Raw genomic sequence first — 27,236 nt, forward strand, 5'->3', positions numbered from 1 at the left:
AGTCAGTGAACAAAGACACTGACTGACGGCAAACACGCTTCACACCATGATGAGCCCCCTGCGTCTGTGTCAAGGGCAGCACGTCCCGTCCCTGAACGCACACCTCACAGGCCTGGTCTCCACCGCCCACACGAAATGCCTTCTTTCTCTCCCCGTTTCAAGAAAAAAGGTGCCCCCGTGAGACCTTTGCTAAGGAGAGGTCAGGAGATGATGAGCATCTGCTCGTCTCTTACTATTCTGGAAAGATCTGGAAGCTTGAGCCAGAAGCAGAGCACCAGGAACTTCTGGCCCGTGGAGGACCACGAATGAACAGAAGGGGAACCTCAGAACTGGCTTTGGGCAGTGGGAGGGTGCGTGGGTCCCGGCTGTCCCTATTTCTAAGTCGTGTTCCAGGCGGGGCGGCCTCTGCGCCAGGAGCCCATGCTGGGCCCACACCCTGACCGTCGGCCCCGCAGACCAGGAGGCCACCCCACGACCCCAGGAGAACCAGACTCTGCAAACGGTTAAGCAGCTGGCACTCCCTGCGGGTCCAGGCCCCGGGGCCCAGCCTCACACCAAAATCCAGGCTTTCCTCGTGACCCCAGGAAACAGGGAGGTGCACCTGTTTGCCTTTAAACACTCAAGAGACAAACATCCACACGCGTTCCCGGATTTGGGGACTTACAATAGCATTTATCATAGTGTTTTATTAATGGCTCTAGGGTGACAGACAAAAATCAGCCAATGGTGTGCAAGTATGCTACAGAACCTAAAAGTAAATGTTCAATTATTAAAGATCACCAAATTATCTGAAAATAAGCAAATTAATATAAGAATGTGCTCCTGAATCTTTTAACTGTATAATGTACTCCCTTATTTTTAGATAATTCTTACTCTTTAGGCGGCACAGTATGAACGGCATTGTCGATTGTGGTGAATTTCCAAGATTATTGCCAATTCCAAGAAAACAAATGGGGAAACCCCAATCCTGAAAACCATATATGGTTTCCAAACATAAATTCAAGATTTTCTTTAAAGATTTTTTTTCTCGCTTGTTAACTGGGAAGGAAATAACTTATTCACTGAAATCTCCTCTAAATCACAAATCTGCATCTAAAAGAGCATCGTCCTCAGGGGCTTCCGTCCCTCAGAACCTCTGTGCCTGGGGCCCGGGGCAGACCCTGGCGTGTCCTGGGTCCAGAACGCGACTTCCAGGGGAGAACTCAGCTGGACAGCCTTTACGGGGCCCACCCCGAAGAGAACACTGCTCTCGGGGCCCCCTGCTGCTGGTCTGCAGTGGTGGGCGCGGGTGCCCGTGGCCTCGGCCGGGGACGGTGACCGGGCACCCACGTCGCTGTCCTCTGGCCCTGACAGCAGCAAGGACCACAGAGCGGCTGAACAGCCCTTACCGCCCGGGCGCGCGGGGCGGGGAGGACCCCTACCTTCCTCGTCCAAGGACGGGGGGCGGATGACCACGGGCTTGCTGTAGGCCGGCAGGAGCAGCGGCAGGTTGCAGGGCACGGCGTAGCCGCAGGGCACGGGCACCGAGTACCCGCTGGGCACAGGCGGGCTCGCGCTCTCGGCCTCGGCCTCGGCGTCTGCGGGCAGGGGCTGCTCCTCCTGGAAGGGCGTGATGTCGATGACCGAGTAGGGGTTGACTCTGGGGGGTGGTGGCGCGGGTTCCACCAGGGCATCCGGGGCTGTCCCCATCCCGATGTCACCCCCTGGAGGCAAACACGCAGGGCATGGGTGGGGAGCCCGCGGACCTGCCCCCCTCTGGCTGCAGGCGAGAGGGAACCGGGTGCCCCCAGGGCCCGCGCAACGCCGGGCACCTGAGACACGCGCAGCTCCTGGGCCGCCTCCCCCCGAGGCGAGCAACAGAAGCTGCCAGAAGCGGGGGGTCGGCAGCTACGGGGAGAGGTGGTCATTGGGGATGAAGAAACGGAGGGTTGGTCCCAACCGGTCCCCAGGGTCGGGGAACAGCAGACGACCCCCTCCAAGGTCCGACCCGGATTTAAGTCACCCAAAGGGCGAGGCACCACGTGACACAGTGACGCGGGAGGCCGTGCTCCTGAGGTGCCAATGGCGACTCCCTCCAGAATACGGAGGGAAGGTCAAGTGAAGGAAACTCCCCCAAACTCCAAGCCGCCACCTGGGTTCTCGTCACGGAGGTCACCAGCATCCTGCTCCCGGACGCTAACTCCTCCCACCCAGCAGAGCGAGGTGGCTGCGGGTGCCGGGCGCCTGGGGACCCACCTGTGCCAGGGGCGGCGTCTGTGCCCGGCCGGCTGTCCCCGGGGGCGTCCATGGCGGCTCGATCCGCTTCCGGGATCTCATCTCCGCTGTCAAAGTCGAACTGTTCGCCCTCGTCCTCCTCGTTGTTGTTGGGGTCGCATTTCACCTCCGCGTCTAGAGGTTAAGAGAACACAAGTTACGCCACGGGACCAACACCCAGAGGCGCTCAGGGTCAGGGCCTCGGACGTCCGGGTGGCCAGAGTCATGGGGCGGAGAGGAGAGGAAAGATCTGGAAACCGGAGAAGTTCAACCTCAGCACGAACGGATGTGGCTCAAGCCCCATGGGTCCCCAGTCACCACTGGGCTCCGCCCATGCCATCACCTGCAGGGACATCACCACCAGGGTACAGGACCTCGTGGCCCCTGCCCACCCAGGCCCACCCTCCAGGCCCGTCCTGCCACACGTCCCTGGGCGAGGATGCGTGCAGGGCAGAGGGGGCCTGGGCTCACGGATACCCCCAGGGAGGCCCTGGGGTGACACCTGCAGGGCCGTCTGGGACTTGTCCACAGGGACTAGGCCTGATGCCACATGCTGGGGGGCAGAGAACAGATGCCATCGGTCATCCCGTGACAGGTCACAATGCCCAGGTCACAAGGCCCAGGCTACAGAGTGGGGCAGGGGACAGGGTAGGACGTGCAGCGACAGCCCGGAGGGAGGAGCCTCCTCTGCTCACTGTGCCCAACACTGGGGCTCAAGTCAGGACATGGAACTCTCCCCAGTAGGACACGTCTGTCCAGTGGTGCCAGATCAGCCGGTGTCCAGGGCTCAGAAATATGACAAAAACCCAGCCACCTTCCAGGGAGCAGCTCTGGTCGGCGAACAGAATGTGCCCCACACTCCAGGGGACCCTCCATCAGGACACAGGGGCCCCAGGCCCCAGGGTGGTTCGCCATGAAAAAATGAGCAGTAAGGAGAGGAGAACATGATCTCCTGAGAGGCATGAACGGAAGGTTCCCACGAGCCAAAATCACTCACTTTGCAAACAGCGTGCCCCCCTCCCTGCAGGGCAGCTCCTCCCGGGCTCGGGGCATCAGCTCTGGGGAGGCCTGGCACCGCCGTCTAGGGAGGCCGGGGAGGGATCTGCTGACACAGGCCGCGTGGCCCCAGGCCGTCTCCCTTCCCGGGGCCCCACCCGATGGGCCAGCCAAGTGGGAGGCCCGCCCTGGGGTGACGGAGCCAGCAGGGACCCCGCCCTCTCCACCCACTCTGCTGAGGCCGCGGGGGCTGGCGTCCAGGTGCGATCCTGGGATGGCCTGCAGTCACCCCTGGGTGGGGGCGGGCGCGAGGGGAGACCAGGTGGGCACCTCTGCCCCTCCAGCCCTGCTCAGAGCCCTCTGTGCCTCTCAATCCAGGGTCAAGGGTTAGGTCAGCAACAGCCAAGCAGCACAAACCAGCTTCAGGGGCAGAGGGCAGCTGAAGGACGTGGGCACCTGGCAGCTCTTGAGCCGGAGGGGGGTGGCGGGCAGCGGGGGGTGGGGGGGGAGGTGGGACGGTCAGAGTTAGGGGTTTAGAGGTGAGGTCGCTTCTAGGGCGGGAAGTGGACAGACATGTGTCAGCCTGAGTTAGTCTGGAAACCGTCTGTCCAGCTGGGGCCTCGCTGTCCACATGAACCTCTGAAGGTCCAAAAACACAAATGGGTTCCAAAACACCAGGGGGGTTATTTTTTCCCTGAATCTTTGGAATTAGAATATGTAATGGGTCCTCCAAAGGAAGCACGTTCTTGGCGGTGATGACTGACAGGTCAGGCTGGAGCCTCCTGCCGGGGCAGCCGGGACACCCCTGCCTCCGGCACACCCGTGTGCACGGCACCCACGGGACCCCAGCAGCACTCTGGGCAGCTCCACCCCAGTTTACATCTGCTCACGGTAGGAGACTACCAAATACCGAAACGGGATCAAGAAAAGGCTTCAGAAAGATCTGTTTCTAAAACCATTAGTTCTGATAAGAGCGTGCACTGGGGACCTTCTGGAGGGTGAGCTGCCGATATTTATCAAGGCCTTATCATTTTGTATGTCCTCGGTCTCAGAGTCTGTATTACAAATTATCTATCTTACAGAAATAATCTGAGATTAGAATACTTAAATGTCTTAGAATATAGATTTTCCAAATTATAATAGTTTTATACAATGAGATACTAAAGAAGCCATTAAAATTATTTTGTTGAAGTTTATCCAATAATTTGGAAAGAGGTTCCTGACATATTAATAGTGTTTTTAATTAGTCTTTTCACACTCATTAAATAAAAAACTAACACATACTGGCGAGGATGGGAGGGACTGGAACCCTGGCACGCTGCTGCTGGAACATTCCACGGAGCAGCCAGCATAGAAGCTGTGGAGGCTCCCAGATGCCAGACAGCTTCCGGCCATCCAAGGCACTCCAGCAGACACCTGCACACCCATGCACATGTGCAACCGTAGAAGTGTGCAAGTGTACATATGCAACCCCACAAGTCTGCAACCGCACGTGTGCAACCCTACAAGTGTGCAACCACATGTGTGCAACCCTACAAGGGTGCGAGTGGACATGTGTGCCATCCCACAAGCGTGCAAGTGGACACGTGCAACCCTAAAAGCATTCAAGTGGACACGTGTGAAGTCCTACCAGTGTGCAGTTGCACGTGTGCAACCCTACAAGCGTGTGAGTGGACATGTGTGCAACCCTACAAGCAGCATTATTCACAACACAGCCCACGAGTCCACGGACAGACAACGGACACATCAGATGTGTTCTGTACAGACAACGGGACGTATCCAGTCTGGAAAAGGACAAACCCTGGCACCTGCTATGCCAGGCCCGACCCTGAGGACACTGCACCCAGTGCAACGAGCCAGGCACCAAGGGGTAGGCCCGGTGTGGCCCCATCACGTGGGGTGAGTGTTCAGGGAGGACGGAGCCTCACGGGGGGATATGGAAAGTTCTGGAGACGGGTGGTGTGGTGGGCGCACAGCAAGGTCGTGAACGAACGTCACGCTGCCGAACAGGGCACTGAGAGACGGTCGGAGCGGTTACATCGCACAGAGACGGACGTGCGCGTGGCGCTCAGGGCTGCCCCAAGGGACGGCCCGTCCTCCGTCAGCAGACACTCCTGTCGGCTTCACGGCCATTCTGTTGTAGGCACACGTTTGTGGGGCATACGACTCCTGAGGTTCGTGTTGGATAAAGACGCACGTGCGACTCCCGTTTCCCGCAAGTGAGCAGAATTCACGGGACAAGCCCCCAGACACGGGCCGGGCTTGGGGCGCACGGAACCCCAGCCCCAGGTGCCAGGCAGCCGCTCACCGCCGAGTGCCAGGAAGCCGGTGGAGGCAGCAGCTTCCTCACGGGAGCCACGCACTACGCGGGCGAGGGCAGCAAGGTCTCCGGCAGGAAACCGAACCTGGGCGCACGGTCGTCCAGACGCAACTCTCGCCGGCGCTTCAGGTTCCTGATGGCCCGAGTCGGACAATGAGGCACACGACGCAGAACGAAGGGGGGAGGCTCCCATCCAGACTCAGGCACAGAGGAGACCGCACCGGCACGCGTCCCCTCGGCACAGCGGGCACCCGGGACCTCGGCCTCTCCCGGAGGTGACGCGTTATCGCTGCGGAATGCTGAAATTAGGGAAGATGCCCCTGGAAGTGATGGCACAGACACCGCTTTTTAAAAAGGCCTGATGACGCCCGGACCCGCGGGACCCACGCACAGGGGACCCACGGGGAGGAGGTGCTCACGCTCATCTCCGGACCCCTGACCGACCCGCGCCGACAGGTATGTGCACTTTGTGGGCTTGCACGGATGTACAATGACGCGTGTCCACCGTGACGGGGTTGCAGAGAAGCTTCACAGCCCTGGGGACCCTCTGAGCCCTGCCTGCTTGCACCCCTCCCCCAGCACCCCGGGAGTGCCAGGGCCTCCCCACCTGCCAGCCAAACGGCTTCACGGGATGCTGGGTGATGTCCCCAAAGCCAATGCCCAGGGGTCACTGCCGGCTGTCCCCCAGTGACCGGGCTGTCCTCCACTGCCCCGTTTACCCCGTTCAGCGCGACCTTCCTTGGCATCAACGACACTGCGCGATCCTGGCTTCCTCCTGCCTCGCTGGCTACTGCTCCTAGTCCCTCTTGGGGACAGAACTGTGTGCCCCCCAAATCCTAGCTGAAGGCCGAAGCCCCAGACCCTCAGAATGCAGCCACGTTAGGTGGTCCCCAGGGCAGCTCCTAATGCAGCATGACCGGTGTCCTCATGAGGAGAGGGCGTCAGGACACGCACGCAGAGGGACGACCCCAGGAAGGCTTGTCTGTGCAGGGACAGCCGGCGTCTACACGGCAAGGAGGGAGGCCTTGAGGAGCCCACAGTGCCCACACCTAGACCCCCACTCCCTGCCCCCCAGCTGCGACACATGCAGGCCTGGCCCCGTCCCTGGCACTGGGCTGGCTGCCCGAGCCGACTCCTCTTCCCCTGCCGGACCCCCTGCCTCGGCCCCCACACGAGAGGCCTGCCCGGGGCCTGGGCCTTCATCGGCACAAAACCCACCATCTACACCAGACCCCCTGCCAGAGCTTTGGACTCGCATCCGAGGAGCCCTGCGTGGATTCCCACAAGGCCCGTCCCGACTCAGCCCTGCCTCTATCCCTCCCCATCCCTGCACACTCGGTCTGCCCAGGTCCTCACGGCAGGAGCCCGACGATCGCCCCAGGCCCCGACCTGCTGCAGAGCCACCAACCAACCCGCAGCAAAGTCCTTCTGCTTCAAGCACCCGGGACCTCCCCTCCCCGACTCCTGCAGCGTCCACGGACAGACACCACACCAGGTACCCCTGCTCCCAGTCTTTGCAGGTGCCTCCAGACCTCGGGCCGCACCTCCGACTCCCCTGGGGAGCCCCGAGCCTGCCCTGGGTGACCCTGGGACCCCAAGCGCCCTGCTCATGGTCTGTCTCCCATGAGGGAGGAAACGACGTCCCTTGTGCATTGGCGCATCCCCCGGCACCACGCAGGCTCCCCCTGGTGCTCCAGGCAGAGGAGCCAGGCTGGCCCTGTGGTCTACACCCCCGACAACCCAGGGATGCAGGCGGAGCTGCGGGCCACGCCTGCCACGGCTGCATCACATCGTGTGGCCAGCACGCTTCCAAGGAAAGAGAATTCACACCACGGATCTCGGGAAAAAGATCTGAGTTTCCCCTGAACTGCAACAAACCCTAGGTCAGTACTGGCTACGGGGTCCCGGCTGGGAAAGCAGAGGGAGGGAAGGAGGTAGGGAGACACCATGGGCCCCCCCCACACCCCCCCACACACACATCAGTCTACACCGCTGCTGCACGGCCTGGGCTCAGGCTGGGGCCCCTCACCCCTCGGGGGACGGGGGACGGGGCTCCGGGGCTCAGGAGCATGGTCGGGGGTGGGGGAGGCTGCTGAACATCCACCGCTGGGTTGGCAGACACCCCGCGGACAAACGAAGTCATTGAGGAAAAGGAAATCAGAGAATACCCATTTTTAAGCTCAGAGATGGAGGCTGCAATTCTGTCCGTGGGGCGGATACGACCACACGTGTCAGAGCACAAGAGTACTCCCGCTGTAATTTGTGCCATTATCAGAGAAGAAGAACAAACGTGCTCTGCAAAGCAGCAGGCACCGAGGGGCCATCACGGCCACCGGCCTTCCCAGCCTGCTCCCGGCTCTGGACGTCGGGGTGGCGGCCGCGTGGACAGCGTGGGACTGGGGGCTCCGTGCTCCGCCCCCCGGGAGCGTCAGCCCCTCGCCGGGTCCACCGAGTGCCCGCGACGGACACCACCTGCCGGGTCCAGGCCACACAAGAACTGCTCTGAGGACGGGGGCACGCACCTGCTCACGCCCCGCAGGTCAGCTCCTCGCCCCGCGGCACCGGCCTGCCTCTGCCCCAGCAGGGAACGTCCATCTGGGGTCTGTGGTCCCGCAGACAAGACAAGCCAAGAGGAGAGACGGGATCCACGTCCCCGTGGGGCCGGTAAGGTCGGACCTTGTCCTTCTTGCCGCCCCTGTGCCCCAGGGCATCTGGGAGCAGACGCTTCCATCGCGGGGGGTTAGAGGTGACCCACCACAGACTCATCCGAAAGCGCTGCCGCCGCTGCGCCCAACCCGACCCAAGAGCGCACTGCCTAGACCCGGTGCCCGTGTCAACAAGAACCACGGCACTCTCCTCTCTACGCTGGCCTGAATCCACACTCGGTCACAGGCCACAGCACACATCACCCCACGGAAATGGGGACCTCCCATCCACGCTGCAGGCACAGGCCACACCCCCAGGGGAACCGGGAACCACAGAGGGTCCGTCCAGCCCCTGCCCCCGAGCCAGCTCCCAGCTGAGAGGGCCCGGCTGTGGACAACGCCCGGGGGGACAGCTGGGCCCCAACACCGCCAGGCCTGCCGGTCGGCCTGCTCACAGCTCTGAACGGGCGCGCATAGGGTGCCAAGGGGGACAGGCGGGCGGAGGGGACGGCGTGGGCGTGCGGGGAAGGTGCGATGCTCGTGCCCTGCCTGGGGCCTCTGCGCTCCGGGCCCAGTCCTGTGTCCCCTTGAGGACTGCACCGGGGGACCCGAGATGTGGCCGCCCCTGGCGGGCCAGCTGCTGTGCAGCCCGCACCGAAGCACCATCCCCCTCCCCTTCTACTCCTGTGCTGGGGACATGTCCGGCCTCCCCTCGCAGCAGGCTCCACAGGGACAGCCACCCCCTTCCCGTCACATCCTGCTCACCACTTCTGGATGGCCTCCTGACTGGACGCTCGCAGGGCCGGCTGGCAGCCCCTGGTGCCCTGGGCTTCAGGCTGTGGCTCCCAGGCCCGAGGCCTTCACCCGGGGTCACCAGCTCTCCTGCCCAACCCCCAGCCGCTTGCCCGGGCCCCTCCCCATCCCCGACCAAGTGCTGAGGTGCATCCGGCGGGCGTCACTGTCGAGTCCAGGTCATGCCCAGACGGGCCTCAGCCAGCTCTGGACACCCACTGCCCGCACACCGGGACCCACGGAACAGGGGAAGAACAGGTTTGGGTTCCCTGGGCTGCAGAAAGCAGGTGTCGCCCGCAGGGTTTGAGTAGGTCGTGCGTCACCCTTGTTCCTACAAACAGAGATGCAGAAAGGGCCCTGGGGCCCTGTGCTTCCGACTTTTCTCTGACAGCTGCCAGGCGCCCACACCTGGAGCACTGCTGGGCCCCGCCCCCCACGGAGGCCGTCAGCACGGCCGGACAGACAGCAGGGGCCGAGGCAGGAGCCGGGCCATCACCACCGCGGCAGCCCCACACCCCGCTGGCCTCCACCCACGGGAAGGCCACGGAGCCAGACCCTCCAGGCGCGCAGGCACAACAGGGACAGCAGTGCCTCCTCGATCAACACGATCAGAGTCAGGCCTGCCCTGGAAGAGCCCGAACGCCGGCTTACACGCGGACCAAGCCAGTGGCAGGGTGCCACCCAGGGACCCCCGAGCAGCCCCCCGGCCATGGCCAAGCAGGGGAGCCAGCCTGCACCAAGGTGCCCGCAGAAGCCGGGCCGCCCTCCGGCACACCGCCCCCACCCAGGGCGCACGGCTCGGGCCACGTCTGGGAAGGCACGCGGGAGCCCGTGACCACGGAGCCAGCTCGCTGGCTTTTGGGAACAGCCCTGTCACCGCGCGGCTCTGCGCTGGAGCTCATCCCTCCTGGCGACGAGCACAGGCAGGACACGCGTCCCCTGGCCCAAGCCCAGATTCCTTTTGGGATCGGCCCTAGATCAGCCCTACCCGCAGGCTGCCCTCCTCCGTCCCGAGGTAAGGCTGCGGCCCCAAGCACCACCACTGGCACAGGGCCGAACGGGCAGGGTGAAGCCAGGGGCCATGTCTCCCGGGCATGCACCTGCAGAGAGGGACGGGATGGTCTCTGACCCACACAGGCTCCTTCCAGACTGTGGCTTCCCCACACCTCAAGGTGATCAGGGCACAGGCGGTCTGTCCAGGAAGCCTGGGCTGGGGCCCTGGGAAGGCCCTGCCCTGAGAGCAGGGGGTGACCCCACCAAGCCCCCCGATGCCCCGCCTCGGTCGCCCCAGCAGTAGCTTCGCTCTGGTGAGGGGACGGGGCAGGCAGACGCTGGGTCCACACTTGCCGTGCACAAGCCCAGGGTGCCGGGAGGCAGACCTGAACACTGCCTCCTGCCCCCGCAGGTGTCGGGAGCAGCCGAGGGCCCCGCGCAGCCTGTCCCGAGCAAGTCCACCGTCCGTCACCAGGCGGGCCTCCAATGGTCGGAGGGCAGGGGCAGTGCTCGCAGGGCGCCCGGGGCCGGCAGGCGGCCCAGCCAGGTCACCCCAGAGTGAGGGGGGCGCCGGGCCGGCGAACGGCCCAGACCCCACCCCTCGTGCGCCACCCAGACCCTCCCGGCCCTCCCCGAGGACGCCTGTTACCTGCAGGAGCGGGGCCAGGCGGCTCTGGCTGGTCCATGGTGCGGCGGTGGGAGCCTCAGTCCTCGGGACCCCTGGAAGGAAAGACACCGCGGTCACCATGGGCAGGCCAGCGCCCTCAGCTCCACGGGGCGCTCTGCAAGGCTGAGGTCCACCCCCAAGACCTCTACGTCTCCCCTGAAATCACACCCGCGAGCACAGGGAGCAGGGTCCCCGCGGGCCGACCCCTCCCACCCGGCAGGACAGCCCCTGCCTCGTCCCTCAGCCATAGCTTCAGCCGAAGAACCCCCTGCCCGGGCCCGGACACCTCCTGTGCTGAACTGCGGGGTCCAGGCCAGGTCTCTGCACCCCTGGCTTTCTTTTCTTTCCGTCTCTTTTTTGCACTTTGTTTCCCTATGTGCTTTCAGAGGAAAGGTCTTCGAATGGGTGTGAAATCGGCCCAGTCGCGAGGACATTGGTCCCCGGCTCCGAGGGGGAGGATCCCCGTCCACCAGGCCAGCAGCACCGCCCCCTGCCAGGCTTCAAATGCCCAGTCTCCGAGGCAGCAAGGGCACCATGAGGGTCAGCGCGGCAGGGGTGACACCCCGGCCCCCACCCACCCACGGTGCACAGGACGGCGGGTAGGAGCCGGTAGGGTGCCACTCCGGGTCCCCCAGCAGCAGCCCGTCACGCCAACCCGCCCTGCCAGCTCTCTCCACCTACGGAGACGGGCGCTGCCCTGCAGCCCTGCCCCGGCCACCCCCTGCCGGCTCCGTCACCTCATACCTCCATGACACGGGTTCCCCTATAGCTTCACAGCTTAGAGACCAAGGCGTGGAGGGCTTATGGGAGTCCACCCTGGAGGGTCGCAGGACAGACAGGGGCGCCCACGCTGGGGCTGCGTCTCGGCTCCCGGCCCTCCACAGGCCGCCAGGAGCCGCCGAGCACAAGCCCCTCACCGGGAGCACAGGGACGGCAGCAGTACCACACCTGAAGGTGGGGGCACTGGTCCAGGCGCATGCCCCATCCTCCACACTATCAGGGCCACCCCTGCCCTCTCCAGACTCAACAGAATGGTACCCGGTGGGGTCAACAGCGGGCACGGCCAGACACCACTGCTCTGTTCCCAAAGCGCACAGCTGGACACGCATGGACAACGGCAGCTGTGGGAGGAAATGACGCAGCCGTGGCGTCTCCGGGCCACAGGGCAGGGTCCTCAGCACCCAACACTGTGCCCACTGCTCCACATGTTCAGCTAACGTCCAGCCACGTCCACCGTGTTGGAGGCACCGCAACTGCACTCGGTCTGCAGGCACACACTGCACTCGGCACGGACGCAGGACGGTCTGCCTCTTCTGGGACGGAGCCCGACACCAGGGCCAGGGCGCCCGCCAGGCCCGCGGGCATCACAGGAGCCTCAGAGGCGAGCGGAGGGGTCACCTCCTGCCACCGAGTCATCTCCCAAGGCAGGAGTCCAAGAGGCTCCAACGTTAACGCGCCTAGGCCACGAGCTTGCAGACATGACACAGAGCCAGGCCGACAACGGCATGTTGCACACACACGGGCACATCGAGGATGCTGGGTTTGCTCTCGGATGCCGGTGTCACAGGGAAATGCCTGGCCGGTCCCCACGCCAGATCCAGCCCCTCCCGGTGCGCCTGTCAAGACCCCGCAGGCACCGCAGGGAACAGGAAAGACACGACACATCCGCAGGAAGACGGGACAATGGACACCACAGTCACGAGAGGAAGTGAGGAAAGAAGGGAAACTGGTATTTTTAGCAATCGGACAGGTGAGGACCAGTGTTTGCAGCCACTTAACATTCCTGCCGCGGGCCAGGGGAACAGACACCCTGCATTTTCTCAGCTGCGTGCACGACACCCCCAAGAGCAGAGTCCAGGGCCAGCGGGGTCCCCAGCTCTCGAGCAGAGCAGAGCTTTCTACTCAGTACGGTCTCAGCGCGGCTTCTGCTCAGGCGTGAGGCCCACTGGGGGCACGGCCACGAAGCGCTGTCCCTCCCGTCGGGACCAGGCGGGGCGCTTCTGCCTGGGGCTCCTCCGGGACCAGCTGGGCGTGCACCAGCCTGACTCCGGCTGCCACACAGCTCTTCCTGCCTTGACGCGATTTTCTCTTCTCTCACACTGTTTACTCGCCTTCAACGCTTTTTTCTAAAGACCACGGGGTACAAATTTCATTAATGCTGATTGTCTGGACTTAAAACACATAAGAACACATCCCAGCAGAGCCTACCTTTCCCACGGATGACTCCGGCCCGACACGGAAGGAGCCGCGTAGGGTTTTGCGACTCTGCTGGCTGACCCCGCGGGGCAGGTGCGTGTGCCAGGCCGGTTCCGAGCCAGCCAGGGCCCGCTTCGCCACGTGGCCGAGCCACCATCTGTGCTCTGGATCCCTGAGGAGCGGCCAGCAGATGACCGCGTGCCCGGTGAACGTTTTTTCTCCCCAAATCGGCATCTGCAGGAAGCTGTGCTCCTGAGAAGGGACCTGTCTGGGCAGCCGACACGCACACACGATTCCGCTCCTGGATTTGAGAGGCCGGCGTGACTCGCCCCACCAACAGCCCACTGGGCACCACAGATAACACATCTGCACCCCTGGCCCCTTCAGGCCTCTCTGAAAACCCCGCTTTCCCGCAGCCAAGAACGCACTGCTCTGCCCCATCTTCGGGTGGTGCCTGACGCCCTCCCCGGGTACCCTCTACGTCAACACACAGGGTTCTGGGAGCCGTGCGGCTGCAGCCCACTCTGCCCGAGAATGACCCAGGGACAAAGGACGAGACTCGCTTACACAACACTGTCCTCCGACCAAGGCTGCATGACATAATTCCAGTCTGCGCTGTGTCACTGCTGTCACTTTCCAATTTAGGCATCCTAATGAAAGATTGCATTATGCACCCAGATTGTGGTTTTAAACAAAAAGATGACGCACACGGTCAGAGCAGCAGCCGAGAGGCTGAGGACTGCAGGATGCTTTCGTGGGACACGTCTGGAGGCTGTGAGGCTCCGGTTGGTATAAGATGGTTTCCAAGGCCAGGGCAGCTGCTGAACACCCCAGATCACGTTTTGTGCTTTTCACAACACCACAGAGAGAGAGCTGACCTTTACTCTCACGGCATTTTTTTCTTGCCTCTCGCACACGCATGGAGATGTGCAAGGTGCACATCCAGGGCAGGCGTGCAGCCGGCTGCTGAGGCGTAGGAGGACTGGTGCTTCTCACAGCCCATTCTCTGGGACCACAGCTGCACTCTGAGTTCTGGATTCTGAGGGAGGCAGGACACTTGCCACCAAAGTCCCTTCCACTGACAAGGGCCGGGGGCCTGGACGCTGGGGACACCCTGTTCTCCCAACCTCTGCCTGCAGTCCGTGTCTGTGTCCTCAGCTGGCAACCCTCCTGCAGGGCTGCTGGGCGGGAGAGGACCCCACGTCCCTGAGGCCAGGCCAGCACCCCGAGGGGACATGCTCACCGCACATCAGGCTCAGTTCTGTGGAGCACACAGCATGTCATGCACCGGATGGCTCCCTAACATCCACCCTCCAGACCCCCCACAATCTGGGTGGCAGGTGGCTGGGCCTATGCGCGGCCCAGATCCACCCAAACCCACCACCATGGATTGCACCAGAACCAGAGCACCTGCAAAGACGTGTCAGAGGCACACGGCACCCTGTGGCCTAGACCAAGGGGCTGGCTTGGAGCATCTCAGCAAAGACACTTGCTAGAGCAAGGAGCCTCAGGGCCCCAGTCCTCATGCCTAAGGGGGGATGATGCCAAGGACAGAGCCTGGGGTCGAGGGGGCAGGGAGCTGGATGCTGAGCAGTCAGTGTGAGCCAGGAACTCCCGAGGACCCACAGCAGGTGCACAAGTCTGGGCCTACCTAAAAGCAAGAGCCTCTAGATCAACACCACATCAGCAAGGCTCGCCATCCAGAGACCACGAAAGGGAAAGCACACCAGGCCTCAGGGCTCACACCTTGCTGGGACGGCACCGTCTAAGTTTAATCCAGTTCCACGGCAGACCCCCTGCACTGAACATTTTCAGAGATTTAGGCAGTGCTCACAAAAGCAAGGAAGGAAGGAAAGAGAACCTTCCCAGATGCGTGCAGGGAACTTAGCCATCTGGGACTTCTACCTGTGGTCACCGGATTTTACTGCCGGTGCCGTGGCGAGGCATCATGTCACTAGGGCTACACGGGGGCGTCTGGTGTCCGTGTCTGACTATAAGCAATGTGCTCATGTCAGACCGACGCCGATGCCCAGATCTCATCCTCTCCTTCACCCAGGCCCGAGAAGAAAAAAAAAAATTAAAAGAGAAGCACATTCACTCTGTGTCAAGGGCCATTAGGAAACCTCCGGCCACCAGCTGTCAACCAGCTCTTTCCCAAACAGCCAGAGTCCAGGGAATCCGTGTGAGAACCCCCCACCCCCGCCCCCGCCGCCCCTCAACCCAGAGGGTGTGCTCCTCCAGCCAGAAGCTGGGACAGGGCATCCCATGGGCTGTCCCCAGCTCGTGGTCCTGCCATCACCACACTGGCTGCAGATTTGCATAAACCCACTCTCCCACGTGCCCTGCTTCCTCCCAGCCACAGGGAAAGGACACCTCTTCCCAGGAAGCAAGTGGCTGTGGAGCATGACGATATCCAGCCTCCAGGAAACAAAATACCACCCTGAACAGAGTCCTGGGGCGTCAGGCAATGACCTGGTGAGGCCCCTAGGCTGCCGGGGTAGAGCAGAGGCCATCCAGCAGGGACGGGCCTGCCTCAAAGCCTCAGAAATGGAGCCCAGCTCACAGGACAGGGAAGCCACGGGTACCACTGGGCCCAGGCGCTTCCCACACCTGTGCTCTCAGGCCCTGCCCATCCTCCAGGCCCTCCCGCCCCGCCCCACTGCCTGGACCCTGTAGCTCAGCACACATGTCCCCCTGCAGGGCCTCCGCACCCTTGCCTCCTCCCCCCCACCCCCAGGACCTCCGCACCCCTGCCTCCTCCCCCCCACCCCCAGGACCTCTACACCCTTGCCTCCTCCCCCACACCCTCCGGACCTCTGCAGCCCTGCCTCCTCACCCCCCCGCCCCCCCGCCCCAGGGACCTCTACACCTCTGCCTCCTCCCCCCGCCCCCAGGGGCCTCCGCACCCCTGCCTCCTCCCCCCCACCCCCGGGACCTCTGCACCCCTGCCTCCCACCTCCCCCTCCACACCTGCTGAGATGAATTCTTCTGTATGTCCACCTTCTTGTTTATTGCTCTAGTCTCTACACTCCTCCTAACCCAGAGTCAGGACAAGAGCACCATCACTTTTTTCTAGAGAGAGAAAGAAAGGCAAGTGAAGGAGCCCTCCCCCACTGAGCCCACCCCAGAGGAGTACGGCTCAGGACAGACACCACCACGGAGCCTGTCCACAGGGGCTCACTATAAAAGCTGCCGGCCACTACACGCTGGTTTCTAAAGAAGGAAAGCCCGTAACCTCTAGCTAATGCCCGAGCCATACCCTGCAAACGTATGGAATTGGAAAAACATACACCTAGTTATTATTTAGGGCCTACTACCGGAACAAAATCCAGAATGTAGTTCACTTTCAACAAAACTATGAAGACGGAGGAGAGAGGAAGGAAGAAGCAGGGAAGCAGGGTGGGGGGAGGAAGCGGCAGCAGTCAGCAGCTGGGTGCAGCAGGAGCTCCTGGCTGGTCAGTGTGGGCAGCCAGAGACGCAGGTGGGGAGGTCACAGGACTGTGAACACTAAGGACCTGTACCCTGCTCTGCTGCCCCTCCTGCCCTCACCTCTCCAGGGTGCACAATGCCTCCTCCCCCTGCCGCTCACTCCCACTGGCCTCTTCTTCTGTCTCTTAAATACCCAAACCACAGAACTGGATGGGCTGCTTGCTGACTGGCGGAGTCTGGGATACAGGATGGATGGGGGCCTGCCCTGCTTGGGGTCCACACGGCTCTGCCAGGAGCAGCGAGGCTGCGATCCTCCTACCCTCGGAGGATCAATTTACCAAGAGGAGACTGACAGAGGGCAAATGCTTCACCACCAGAGAGCACATCCCCCGGAAAGCTCCTAGAGGCCTGCCCACGGTGAACGCACAAACGTGGGTCATCCGAGTTGGAACAATCCACTTTTCTCTAAACCTCAAAGTCACCTGGACAAATGCATGGAGGAGTAATTTTGTCTTTAACACACAATGTATTTGAGAAATGTTTTCATTAATATTACGTTCGTAAAACAAAAGAACAGAAAGTTACTCCTGGAAAGAAAGAAACGCTACACTTGTCTCTGCTTCTACTGAAAACATTCTGTGCCCCCCAACCCCCACAGTCCGACAAGCATCCCTTTCTCTAATTCTGGGGCTGATCCCCCTCCTCAGCTCATCAGGCTCCCTGTGATCCCCCACATCACCCTGTGCCTGCTCCAAGCACAGCTACAGAGCATCCCAGGAAAGGGTCAGCTCAGGACGTGACCCAGACGGAAACCCCAAGTCCCTCCACTAAGACCCACATGCCTAGGGATCCCTGGGTGGCGCAGTGGTTTGGCGCCTGCCTTTGGCCCAGGGCGCGATCCTGGAGACCTGGGATCGAATCCCACGTCGGGCTCCCGGTGCATGGAGCCTGCTTCTCCCTCTGTCTGTGTCTCTGCCTCTCTCGATCTCTGCGTGCCTATCATAAATAAATTAAAAATTAAAAAAAAAAAAAGACCCACATGCCTAGAGATTTCCTGCAGAAAGTAAACTCCAACTTTAAAAATCATCCTCTCTGACAGGGACGTCAAGCCTCCAATGGCAGTCCCCTGGGAAGCCCCTGGAGCCTGAGTCTGTGCCCGCTCTCCCCGCAGGGCAACCACTGAGCTCAGGGGGCGAGCCTAACACTGAGGGGCTGGTCCCAGACTCCCAGTCCTGCAGGGAGGGTGTTACCACAGGAAGCGTCGTCCTGATGAGGCTCCCAAAGAGAAGAATAGGCCCCGTGCAAATGTGTTATTACATCAGTCAGATCCAGAATAAGTACCGTCACCCCAGAGCACAGTGAGCCTCTCTCCTCACACACCAAGGGGCAGCAGGGGAGCCTGCTGGGGGGTGGCTCAGCCCCACCTGCTCCCTCCCTCCAAGACACGACCCCCCCCATCCCGTGATGTCAGGGCTGCCCACCCGCCCAACACTGGCTGAAGCCACACTGTGGACCCCGGGAAGAGGAAGAAGAGGGCATCCAGATGGCACTGTCATTTTGCCCACACAGCAGTCCTGTAGCAGGGAGTCAGAAACAGAGCTGGCTAAGACTCTGCTAGGACAGAAGGAGCCCAGAGCTGGGGAGAAGAGAGTACTTCCCAGAGGAAGACTGAGAGCAGGGGAGCAGGAAGGGAGGAAGGCCCCAGTACAGAAGGAGAGACAGCTCACCTGCCATGGGACCGGCAGCCCCCATTCAGGACAGGGCTTCATCCTTGGCTCAGAGGGGATCCACAGCGGGGTTTGGTCAGGGGACTGATGAGCTCAGAGCTGCCTTTTGAAAAGGTTATTCTTGAATCAGGGTGCATGGGGCACTGGGGCAGAGGGCCAAGGGGATGGAGGGCAAGACTCGGGAGGCCACAAGGCAAGAGCAAAGGCTCATGACCATGAAGATGATGATGATTAGAAGACTAAAGACTCCTTAACCTGCAGCCCTCCAAAGTGGTGGGCATCTTCTTGAACCCCACCAAATCGTAAGGTAGAGTAGGTGTGACAGATGGTCCAGACAGAAAATCAATAAGGAAACATCGGCCTGAAGTGGCACATTAGACAAGATGAGCTCAACATACACAGGACATTCATTTCAAAAGCATACACCTTCTTCTCAAGTACACATGGGACATTCTCCAGGAGAGTGCATGTTAGGTGACAAAACAAGTTTCAATAAATTTAAAAAGACTGAAATCCTGTCAAGCACCTCTTCCAACCACAATGGTATGAAACTAGAAATCAATCCCCCAAAAAATGAGGAAAAACATAAATATGTGGAGATTAAACAATATCCTACTGATTAAGCAATGAGTCAAAGAAGAAATCAAAAGAAAATTTTAAAGAATACTTTGAGACAAAGGAAAATGGAAACACAACACTCTAAAACCTATGGGATGCAGGCAAATCAACTCTGAAAAGGAAATTTGTAGCAATAAATGCTAAAAATGTTAAGAAACAAGAAAAATATCAAATGAACAATACAACTCTATACTTGAAGAGCTAGAAAACAAAGAACAAACTAAGCCCAAAGTTAGCAGAAGCACAGAATTAACAAAGATGGGGTAGGAGAAATAAAGACAAAAAGACAATAGAAAACATCAATAAAATGAAGAGCCAGTTTTTTGAAAAGATGAAATTGAAAAGCCTTTCACTAGACCTACTAAGAAAAAAAGAGAGAGGACTCAAATAAAACCAGAAGTAAAGGATGAGCCATTACAACGGACACCACAGAAATACCAAGGATCACAAGAAACTAACATGAAAAATTATAAGCCAATAAATTGTACAAACTAGGAGAAATGGAGAATTCTTATAAACAACCTTCAAAGACTGAATCATGAAGAAACAGAAAGTCTAAACAGACCAATTACTAGTAAGAAGACTGAATCGATAATCAAAAACCTCACAACAAACAAATATCCAAGGTCAGATGGCTTCATTGATGAGGTCTACCAAACACTAAAATCAGAATACCAATTCTCCTCAAACTCTTCAAGAAAAACAGAAGAACAGGAAACACTTCCAAATGCATTTTAGGAGACCAGCATTACCCTGATACTAAAACAAGACAAAGACAATACAATTAAGGAAAATCACAGGCTAACAGCCCTGATAATCAAAGATTTAAAAATCCTCAACCAAACAGTAGCAAACCAAAATGAGCACATTAAAAGGATCAAACACCATGAGCAAACGAAATTTATTCCAGGGATGCAAGGATGGCTCGACATCTGCAAACCAGCCAATGAGATGCACCACACTAAAAAAAAAGGATAAAAATCATAGGATTATGATCAAGGCAGGAAAACCATTTGACAAAATTCAATATCCATTTATGATTTTTAAAAAAGCTCTCAACAAGTGGATCTAGAGGAAACTTATTTCAACATAATAAAGGCCCTACACGATAAGCCCACAATGAAAGGCTAAAAGCTTCTCCCCTAAGATGAGGAACAAGACAAAAATGTCCTCTGGCCACTTCTATTCAACATAGTACTGGAAGCCCTAGCCTCAGCAATTAGGCAAGAAAAGATATAAAAGGCAACTAATTGGTAAGAAAGAAGCAAAACCGTAATTATATGCAGACAATATGACACTATATATATAGAAAACCCTAAAGAGGGCAGCCCCGGTGGCGCAGCAGTTTAGCACCGCCTGTAGCCCAGGGCGTGATCCTGGAGACCCGGGATCGAGTCCCACGTCGGGCTCCCTGCATGGAGCCTGCTTCTCCCTCTGCCTGTGTCTCTGCCTCTCTCTCTCTAGCTGTGTCTCTATGAATAAATAAAATCTTTAAAAAAAAAAAAAAGAAAAGAAAAAAAAGAAAACCCTAAAGACTCCAGCAAAAAAAAAAAAAAAAAGGTTAAAACTAATTCAGTAAAGTTATAGGACACAAAATCAATGTGCAAAAATCTGTTGCATTTCTATATAAATTATCAGAAAAATTAAGAAAATACTCTCATTTATAACCACATCCAAAAAAAAGTCTAGGAATCATTTAATCAATGTAACTAAAAACCTATACAACGAAATCTCTAAGATACAGATGAAAGAACTTGAAAAAGATATGAATAAAGAAAAAGATATTCTATGTTCATGGATTGAAAGAACATTGTTAAAATGTCCACTGACTTCAGAGCAATGTACAGATTCAACGCAATCCCCATCAAAATTCCAATGGCGTTTTCACAATAGAACAATCCTAAAATTTGTAGAAATCCACAAAGACCCCAAATAGCTGAAGCAACCTTGAGAAAGAAGAACAAAGCTAGAGGCTCACACTTCCTGACATCAAACTACATTGCAAAACTATGGAAATCAGTAAGATGGTTTGGTGGTAGCACAAAGACAGACACAGGACAGAACGAAGAGCTCAGAAATAACTCACACACGTTCACTTCACTTACGACAAAGGATGCAGACAGGACAGTGTTCTCAACGAATGGTGCTGGGAACACTAAACAGTTACGTGCAGAAGAATCAAAGTGAACCATTACATCACAACATACACAAAAATTAACCTGAAATGGATTAAAGACATGAACATAAGCTCTGAAACTATAAACACCTAGAAGAAAACAGTAAGCTCCCTGACGTCAGTCTTGGTGATGACTTTTTGAATCTGACGCCAAAAGCAAAGGCAACAACAGAAAAAAAAAACAAGTAGGACTATTTCAAACTAAAAAGCTTCCTCAGAGCTAAAGAAACTATCAACAAAAAGGCAACGTACCAAATTGAAGAAAGTATTTGCAAATCATGTATCTCATAAAGGGTTAATATGCAAAATACATAGAGAATTCATACCACAGCAACCAAAACACAAATTTAAAAATGGGCAGAGGCTCTGAATAGACATCTTTCTGAAGAAAACATACAGGTGGCCAACAGGTACATGAAAAGATGATCAGCATCACTGGCCATCAGGGAAAGGCAAATCTAAACCACAGTGAGAAATCACCTCCCACCTACTGAAATGGCGGGTGTCAAAAACGATACGGGTAACAGGTGTCGGCAAGGATGCAGAGAAAGAGGAGCCCTGTTGGGGGGAATGCAGACTGCTGCAGCCACTGGGGGAGAATACCATGGAGGTTCCTCAAAAAACAAAAACAAAAACTACCGTGATTCAACAATCCCCCTTTTGGGTATTTATCCTAAAACACGAAACACTACCTTAAAAAGACAATCTGCACCCCCAGGGTCGCTGCAGCATTATTCACGATAGCCAACAGCGTGGCTATCAGCCTAAGGGGCGTGGCTATCAGCCTAAGGGGCCGCTGATGGATCCGTGGAAAAAGACAATACAGTATAATACAAGCACAGTGGAATATTATTCTGCTGTAAAAAGAGCAATTCTGGTATTTGCAGCAACATGGAGAGACCTGACAGCGACTTGAATGTGACCGACAAACAGAGAAAGACAAGTACCATAAGATCTCATCTTACGTGGAATGAAAACGGGCTCATACGTGGAAAGAACAGATTGGCGGTGCCAGGGGCCGGGGTGGCAGCTGGGCAAAGGAGGGAAGGGTGTGAGAGAGCCGAAATTCCACGGGTATGAGACACAAGTCATGGAATGTTCTGTGCAGCACAAGACTCAAGCTAACCCTGCGGGATGACAGCAGGTTCCCCTAATATCCGAAAGTGCCGTGTTCCTCGGAAACCTTTCATAGCAGAAATGGTGTAAGCCAAACAGGAATTCCCATTCATTCATGCGGGAGAATCAGTGACCCCAAGATCACTTCTCTTTGGCCTCCCTCAGGCCTCAGGATGCAACTTGCTAAGAGGAGCCCGAAACGAATGGAGCTAAAACACGGCGGAGGCTGGGGACACGCGGCAAAGCTCCGCGCCAGAGGCCAAGCACAGCTCCCAGGGAGGAGTCGGAAGGTGCCACCCCCCCCCCCCCGGGGCTGGCGCACTGCAGAACACCCCGTCGCAATTTCCACTTGGCCACTGTTTCTGAGGAGGGCAGTCCTGTTCGGATTCCTTCTGGTTAGGGAAACCAGGGGACGGCATAGATCTTTCACAGGAGCCATGGGGCTCGCCGTGGACTTTCCGACAGCGGGGGTACGGGTACGTGAAAGCCGCTACGGGAGCAGAGGTTCGATGTTCTCCCGAACAGAACATCAGCAGAGCCAGCGTGAAAGCCACTTTACTCGGCATGTCCCACACTCACTACCTCCTGCCACCAGAAACCCCTTCCCCTCGTTCAGGACAAAGCAACCACAGCTGGGGGTCCCCGATCCCTCCTCTCTCCCCTCATGAGCCCTACCACCACCAGTCTGGTCCATGCTGCATCCCATCTCTTAACTGAGTTCCTGTAAAAGCTCCATTAGCAACCCCCCTCACCCATCCTCAACCCTCTGTCATTTCTTCTCAACACTACAGCCAAGATGGCCCAGCTAAACAGGGCCCACGTGGTCACAGCCCTGCAATGGCTATCATCCTCTGTCACATCCCTGAGCTCATGTCCTACCACTGTCTCCTTCTTGCTGCTCCTGGACATATCTGGTATGCTCCAGCCCCAGGGCCTTTGCACATGCTTGTCCTGCTGTTTAGAATGCTCCTGTTGCACTATCACTCACCTTCTTTAGATCTCGACTCAAGAATCACCTTCCCATGAAGTCCTACCTGACCCGTGTGAAGAACAAGCACTACAACCCCCTCACCTTCAGCAGCCCTGTCTCTTGCTATTTGTACAGCAGTTATCGGTTTCCATGTCATCTTGGCAGAGGAGACATGGCCTAAACGCATGGCTAAGCATGGACTTGAGCCCTGGGGGAAAGGTGCCCCAGCCAGGATGCCTGAGAGCAGGCTTGCCCGGGACAAGCGGGTCGGCCCTCTGTATCCTGACCCCCCCCCCAAGAAAATGAGCCATACAAGGAATCCACCTACACATGAAACCAGACACCTGCCTCGATTACACTTCCTCTCCTTGCCTGCCGTCCACACCCGAGAAAGCTGAGCTGAGAGGCATCCCAGCATCCAGATCTCCGTCCAGCCAAGGTCCCGGGAAGCACACTCCTCTCCCGCTGGCTCCAGCCACGGGGATTGCTGCCCCGCATCCTCCTGGGGGGGCGGGGAGGCGCACCTGTCCCTCTTTTCCGCTAAGTCATCGCAAGTCAGGCTCTGTCCGCAGATAATTCAGGAAGAAGCATGCAGCAGTGCCAGTGGGCCACTCACCCACCCTCCCACGGCAGGCCCATGCGGAACAAGACCTGAACTAGACCCTGGAGACCCAGCCCCATGTGATCCTCGGAACCTACAGGCAGGAGCAGAGATTTCAGCTCCAAGGGAAACGTGGCCTGCTCCACGCAGAGGGAACTGCAGCGGCCAGTGTGCTGGCAGAACTCACAGGCCCACGCAGAGCACACCGCAAGCGCGCCTCCAAGGAGGAGGCCACTCCCCACCACCCTGCCGAGCCGGGCTCTCCAGAACCAAACACGAAGCAACCTTCTTATCACTTGTGCAGCGAGGTGGGCGGGGGGGGGGGGGGTGGGGGGGTGGTCCCCGTCCATGGGAGGCAGCAAGCAACAGCCTGCAAGCTCCAGTCTCCGATCAACTGGCCGCACCAGGCCCAGACCCGCTCACCCAGGAAGGGAAAAGAGCCAGGGAGTTCTTTCCGCCCGTGCATGTTCTCACGGCCTCAGAAATGCTGTCCTCGTAGCCCTGGAATCCCCTGGGCTCGTCCCACCGGCCCCACACGTACCCCTTCAGGACCGACGGCTCAGCCAACGCCCTAAGCCTCCGGGCCCCTCGCCCCTCCAGCAGCTGTTCAGAAAGGCAGAACCCAGCTTGATGGCAGAGCAGCGAGGGACTGATGTGCCGGAGCCTCGGGCCAGGTGGTCCCCAACACCTGCCTCGAACCTTGGCGTCAGCGTGACCACCACACTCTCCGCACGTGAAAGCAAGCTCACAGAACCCCGCCACTTCCCCTTCCGAGAAACAGGGCGAAGAAGAGAAGCAAAGGCTCCTTGCGCACAGCAAGCTGTGATCCACGATGGCTCCGGGGCCTCCCCACCCCGGCAGCTACAGGAGCCGCGCCAGCGAGGCCGAAGGTCAATCATCACGCCTCCATCAGACTCTGCAGCCTTCCACTTGGTATTCCCATCTCAGAGCAAGTGTCCTAGTTCTTCCTTAAAAATAGTAACACCCTCGGGTAAGGGTCGGGCTCTGGCCATGGAGAATGAAGACATGACCTCAGCCCCCGAAGCAAAGCCCAGGGATCCCCACTCTCCTCACGGCGGCGGAGTTCCCCTGCCACGTGCAGCTGTCCGAGTACAGGGACGCAGACACCCTTCACCATTTCTTCTCTTCCCTTCATCACTTGCCCAGTCAAGCGGCAAGGGACTCACCGGGTGAAGCTTCCAGAGCCTAGGAGGGGCCAGCAGGGCAGCAGCCTCTCAGGAAAGCTAAAGGGGCTGATTTCCTTGGCGACCATGATGCACTACTCCTCGAGCTCCAACACACACCTACCGCACCCCATGGCAGCTCGGAGGCTGTGTTCTACTTTAAAAAGTAATTTCTAATATCACAAGGTGGTGCCTGGGAGAGAAAAATATTAACACTCAAAAAGGTTTTTATAATATCTCAAAAACTCGTTTTCCCATCGCTTAATTAAAATAGGAAATTAAAACCCAGAGATAGCCCCTCCCACCAGCAGGTACGATTCACTTGGGTGATTGTAAGACAACCAGGAGGGGATCCCTGGGTGGCTCAGTGGTTTAGCACTGCTTTCCGCCCCGGGTGTAACCCCAGGGTCCTGGGATCGAGTCCCACGTCAGGCTACCTGCATGGAGCCTGCTTCTCCCTCTGCCTGGGTCTCTGCCTCTCTGTGTCTCTCATGGATAAATAAAGCAAATCTTAAAAAAAAAAAAAAAGCCTTTCCACAGACATTCCCTTCCAGCAATTTCATAAAGAGTAAACAGAACCTCTGTAGGATACCCTGACTCACCCAGGGTCAGGCAAGCAGTTCCTGAACTCAACCAGGGCTCCTGACCCCAAGCCCTTTGATCCACCAGCACGCCTCTATCCAGAATTCCCAAAGACTCTCCTTCTGACTTCAACACTAAAGAAACTACCGAGAAAACAGGGCACCTCAAAATATCAAGAGCATGCATTTAGTCCAACTAGAAAGCCAAGCTCAATTTTTAAAAGGTAGGAAGGCATCTTGAATAATTTTGAATTTGCCCTCTTCCCTAGTTGTCACTTGTTTAATGGAAAGACCAATGAATCAGGAAAAAGCATCTCACACGACATCACCAAAGTCTGTATCTGATGACAGAAAGTGACCGTACACCTGACCCCAGATGTTGGCCACCAAATCCTATCTGAGGGCCAAAGAAATGCTGCGAATTAGATTTTAAAAACAGAAACAGTAAATCTCATCTTTGCTTTCTGATACTTATTTCCTATGCAACAATGTCCAAAATGTATTTTGTAAGCAATAAATGAACAGTGAAAAAGTTATCCCCTGCCATGTTCCACCTGCAGGGAAACTATGTAACCCTTGCACCAAACCCAGAACACCAGCAGCTACTTTTTACTCTGCGGCTCAACTAGAGAAAAGACAAAAGCCCATGAGGTTTGGGGTTAATGAGAAGTTTTACCTCCAGCAAAAGTGAGTCACGGACATGAATAGCACACCGAACCAAATACATCTGTTTTTTCTGATTGTTGATTCCCTGTGACGAGCGGAATCGGGTGTTTATGTTGAGAATTTAGGGTCCAGAGGGGAGTGTCCTTGGGTGGGAGTGACCCACCTCCTGACCTGTGGCCGGCACACCTGCTCCGGTTTCTGGAGCAGTGATGCTCTGGGAGAAGGGCAAACGCTTGCTTGTAAGCGGTAACTCCTCCTCCTAAGTAGACCCGACACTGTCTTCACAGGAGAGAAGTCAGGCCTCCTACCAACAGCTCAGCTCCCCACCTGGGGGACCTCCCGCACAGCCGACAGCCCCTGCTCACCACCGGGGGGAGGGGGGGGCGCAGTGCTGGAGTGGGCGCCACCGGGCCTCACCCGCAGGGTCCTGGGCGCCGCCGGGCCTCACCCGCACGGTCCTGGGCGCCGCCGGGCCTCACCCGCACGGTCCTGGGCGCCACCGGGCCTCACCCGCAGGGTCCTGGGCGCCGCCGGGCCTCACCCGCACGGTCCTGGGCGCCGCCGGGCCTGCTGCCTGCCCTGCCTGCTGCGGCGAGGACGGGCACCCCCTGCCGCTGGGGCGCCGCGGGGCCGCGCCCTGCGCTCCTCCCGGGGCACCAGGGACACCCGGGCCGTCTGCGCCCCATCCCGCGCTCGTCGGGGCGGGCAGCCCAGAAGCCACCGGTCCCTGGGGCTCAGCGACTTCGGGAGTCACCGGCGAAGGGGCTTTGGGAGGAGCAGCAGCGCTCGTCGGGGCCCCGCGTACTCCCGCCCCCGCCCCCGCCCCACCCGGGCCCCGGCTCCCGGCTCCCGCCCGAGCACCCCCGGAGCCCCGGGGCGCCCCGCCCGCAGCCCGCACTCACCCGCCGGGACCCGCCCGCCGTCCCTCCGAGCGCCCCGCGCCCTGCCTTGCCGCCGCCGTCCAGGGATGCGCCCCGGCCCCGCCCACAGGGCGGCCGTCCCGCCCCCGCGCGCTGATTGGCCGGGCCCGACGCCGCCACGAGCCCATTGGACCGCGCGCCTGCCCGTCCCCGGCCGCGCTCTGCCCCCACGCCCGCGCATTCCTGAGGGGCCACGTGGCCGCCCGCGGCCCCTCCGGAGCCCAACGCCCCGCCTGGCTGCGCAGGCGTGGGGGGGCCGGGGGCAGAGTCCTCCCCACGCCCGGCCCTCCCGCGGACCCTTGGGCTTGCCTGCGTGGGCTGCGCAGTGAGCAGGACCCCCCCCCGACCCCGCGGACCCTCGGGCTTGCACGCGTGGGGGGTCGTGG

The 27,236-nt window shown here is 58.4% G+C and overlaps 1 protein-coding gene across 30 annotated transcripts in view; it reads right to left on the bottom strand.

The window, feature by feature from the left end:
* The window catches only part of ARHGEF10 (Rho guanine nucleotide exchange factor 10), a 90,174-nt gene extending 63,267 nt beyond the window's left edge, over window positions 1-26,907 (bottom strand). For 10 of the 30 annotated variants that reach the window (XM_072763943.1, XM_072763927.1, XM_072763938.1 and 7 more), the window contains exons 1-4: window positions 26,833-26,907; window positions 10,649-10,719; window positions 2,236-2,388; window positions 1,422-1,703 (exon numbers count right to left, since the gene is read on the bottom strand). In XM_072763943.1, coding sequence (XP_072620044.1) covers window positions 1,422-1,703; window positions 2,236-2,388; window positions 10,649-10,685 — 472 coding nt within the window. In that variant the 5' untranslated portion in view covers window positions 10,686-10,719; window positions 26,833-26,907. Of the gene's footprint in view, window positions 1-1,421; window positions 1,704-2,235; window positions 2,389-10,648; window positions 10,720-11,614; window positions 11,921-12,874; window positions 13,404-15,832; window positions 15,935-24,040; window positions 24,877-26,832 lie in introns of those variants that run through there. The other 20 variants (XM_072763947.1, XM_072763946.1, XM_072763937.1 and 17 more) reach the window with 11 other exon arrangements.
* Window positions 26,908-27,236: the final 329 nt, after the last annotated feature.

This window comes from Vulpes vulpes, chromosome 7 (assembly GCF_048418805.1).
Source record: "Vulpes vulpes isolate BD-2025 chromosome 7, VulVul3, whole genome shotgun sequence".
Lineage (NCBI taxonomy): Eukaryota > Metazoa > Chordata > Mammalia > Carnivora > Canidae > Vulpes > Vulpes vulpes.